The sequence below is a fragment of the Neoarius graeffei genome, chromosome 5 (assembly GCF_027579695.1).
Source record: "Neoarius graeffei isolate fNeoGra1 chromosome 5, fNeoGra1.pri, whole genome shotgun sequence".
Lineage (NCBI taxonomy): Eukaryota > Metazoa > Chordata > Actinopteri > Siluriformes > Ariidae > Neoarius > Neoarius graeffei.
In genome coordinates, this window is record NC_083573.1 from 90009293 (window position 1) to 90012633 (window position 3341).

The window sequence follows — 3341 nt, forward strand, 5'->3', positions numbered from 1 at the left end:
AGTCACTTTGCTTCAATTTTCATACCTTTGTTTACGGTCCCTCACTTTTCAAACACACAATGCATCATCGACATAACTGAGGTAAATTCTTCAAAAAAACAAAAACAAACAAAAAAACCTGGCAGCCTGTGAAGGTCCCATCTCAACTAAAGGTCAAATGATATCAGGATTTTATTGTGTCATGACATTTCATTAGTTGGTCAGAACAATATAACCTTTGCAGCTGTCTTAGAATGCAAACTATTTTGGTGTTGATCCCATTGTGCCACCAATAAGATTACGACCATGTCCGGACTCTCAGACCCACGCTGACCTTTTCTCGTATCCGTCTCCACCAGTGGATAACAGGTCACTATCGGTACTTACATCCGCCAACATGGATTGCCCCGATATCCTTTCACAAGCTGCCACTGCTCCAGAACTATCCAGCAGCCCTTCACATTGTGGCTTGTCTCGCCTGGGAGGTGGCATGGGTTTGTGGCGACTACGCTTGTTGACCCGTATGGACCTGGGCGTACCTGCTGGCTCAGATGGACACAGTGCCACTTCACTGCCCTCTTGCTCAGTTACCACATCCTGTACCACTGGGTAACAACCAGCTGATCCATTACCACTGATAGCACTGGGTACACCAAGAGTGATACCTATAGGGGTTCCTCCATGAAGGATGCCTGGATGACTTTTATCTTCTAAATGCAAGGAGGCATCATCATCCACACAGGCTTTGCTGATTCTCTTACGGAAGCTTCCGTTGACCAGCAAGGCTTGATGTTCAGGGTCACCAAGGTCAACAATGGTGGCTCCACTTTCTGCCAGGAAGTATCGCTGCTCCTCCTCATACATCTTCTCCACCATCATTTTCTTCTTGCTCCTCTGCCTAACTGACTTCTTAATTGCACAGATGAGATCAAACAGACTGAGAAGGAGGGACAGGGCAGACAACCCCAGCATGAAATTCAGCATGATTGTCTTCTCAGTGGGTCTGGATATATAGCAGTCCACCATGGTGGTGCAAGGAGCATGCTGACACATGAAGCGCTTCGAGATGTAGAAGCCAAACAAATAGTAATGCGTGGCTCCAAACCCAACTTCCAGAAGGATCCGGACCAAAAGGTGAAAGATGTAGGCTCCTGTGAAACAAGGCAGCCGTCTTACACCCGCTTTTACACTAGACTTTGATAGAGATGCTTCATGGAAAGGTTTCTGTTTAATCATACAGGAAGACCGAAATTTCATTCTGTGAGAGGCATTAGGATGAGGTAGGCTGGATGTAACTTTGTGGATCACATAGATAATAAATACAGCATGAACCAGGATAAGGGATGTAAGCTGGACCAGCCAGAAGCGGAACAGTGACAGGGGTGCAAATATATCGTAACACACGTTGGCACAGCCAGGCTGGATCGTGTTACACACAAATCTCTCCTGCTCATCCTGGTAGAGTGGATAGCCAGCCAAGAACAAGACTGATAAACGTAGGAAGACCATTAGAACCAGCCATATCTTCCCTGGAAGAGAAACAAATCAACGAGTCAGGAATTTGTTTTAAGTGTTCATGGAGTACAAGGATTATGACAGAATCTACAACTCTTTCAGGGGTTCTTTGAAGGTTTCCTCAAGGTGTTCGAATTTCAACGTTTTTTGGTATGAACACACTCCTGCAGGGTTCTACATAGGATCTTAAAGGTTTCTCCAGATACAAACCAAAGAAATTTTAATTACCATAAAGGATACTTAAGTTTATCACTATGGTAGAAATCATGAAGGTTTCACTGGCACAACCATAAAAACAGTTCTCCAAGGGATATTTGGAAAGTCTCCTAAATAGGGTCTAACTGGAAATGCCTTAGATATCGAAATGTTCTGTTATAGGGTTTGACATTGAATCCTTGAATCCACTGGCACAAACTGAAGAACCTTTAAGGGTTCTACCTTTAGGTTTTTTTTTTTTTCATACAACAGTAAATATTCTATCCACATTTCACTGGATATGAGCAATCACATGCCCTGATTGGCTGCTCTACTACTAGGCTATCAGCTCATATACTGTCAGTAGAGAAAAACAAAATGGCGGAGTGCATCAAGTCAGATATATCACATGTATAAGAAACAGAAATAGCTAAAAGAATATAGTCCATAGTCCCCCCCAGTATCTCCTGTTCCACACTCCAGCCCAATCGGTGGCAGTAATGCACCTTTAAGTTGGTTTGCCAACTGCAAAAAACCCTAAAGAAGAAGAAGAAAATGGCGGCGCGTGTTGCTGAACCAACCGAGGATGAAATAAAAAAAAAACTTTCCTCAAAAACAAAATACCAAAAAAATACAAAAAAAAGCAGCAAAATATGGAATATAAAAAAAAAAGTATTTGATGGTAAGAACATATCTTTTCTTATTTTTCAATAATTATAGCATTTTTCACAAATTGCTACTGTCCTTTCACCAGTTTGGTTACATTCTAAGTGGAAATTATTTTGTCTGACATATTGTACAAAGTTTTTATTTATCGAATTTGCAAAAATCTAAAATAAAAATGCTCCGTTTCTCAAAATCCAGTGAATGCAGATACAATAAAACCGTTATTCCACTCAATCCCATCATACATTGTACAACTTGACTATCAGCTCATGTACGACTCGATTTTGTGGAATAACTTAATGTAGATATGAAGCAGATATAGAAGTATTGTAGATAAAAATGTATTGGATTTCACAATTGTACAAATGTAGACTACATAGTAGGTTGATTGCACATAATTTATTTGACCAATTAGACTAAAAAAATGGCAGTAATTTCATTTTGCCATGTTCAACTAATTTAATAGAAATCTGGATAGTTTAGATACTTCTAAAATGTAGTATCAGAGACGTAATAACCAGATATGTCTATTAATCATTTATTTACTAAGCATGACAAGTATAGTATGCAATTCTTAGATGAAGCTACATTTAATAATTGTTTTCTCGTCATGTGTATGGTCACCTACCCAGAATCGTGATGATGTAATTCAGGGCGATGAAGACAGCTTCCGATGCTCCTTGCCTCCCCATGACTCCAGATCAAGGTTCTCCAAAAAGGAGCTCACTAGACAAGGTATTGCCTGTTAACTTTACTCCAGGTGAGCATCCCATCCCACAGGTCCATCAGAACTGCAGGTGGTTTCGACACACGTACTGAACCTCAGTGGCCCTGCCGAGTCTCCCAGCACCTGACTCTGTTTCTAGTTTTACCTATTCTCTTGCTTGGACAACAACTGTTCTCAGACAACAGAAAATGAGAGACATGAGCTCCATTGTGAGGCTATTCTTACCCACCAAAGGCATGTCGGCAGGCTAACATTGTTG

General features: G+C 41.0%; 1 protein-coding gene across 1 annotated transcript; it reads right to left on the reverse strand.

Annotated features, from left to right (window-relative positions):
• Window positions 1–297: 297 nt before the first annotated feature.
• Window positions 298–3047, reverse strand: gjd4 (gap junction protein delta 4). Its single transcript, XM_060920726.1, has 2 exons — window positions 2984–3047; window positions 298–1508 (listed from the first exon to the last, which is right to left on the reverse strand). Exons 1-2 carry the CDS (start codon window positions 3045–3047, stop codon window positions 298–300), a joined length of 1275 nt encoding a protein of 424 aa, XP_060776709.1.
• Window positions 3048–3341: the final 294 nt, after the last annotated feature.

Bases quoted from the DNA above. Each gene is read 5' to 3' on its own strand.
- gjd4 (XM_060920726.1), bottom strand. From the start codon at position 3,047: ATGGGGAGGCAAGGAGCATCGGAAGCTGTCTTCATCGCCCTGAATTAC. The intron at 1,509-2,983 runs GTAGGTGACCAT...TTTCTCTTCCAG, and splicing joins TTACATCATCACGATTCTGG to GGAAGATATGGCTGGTTCTA.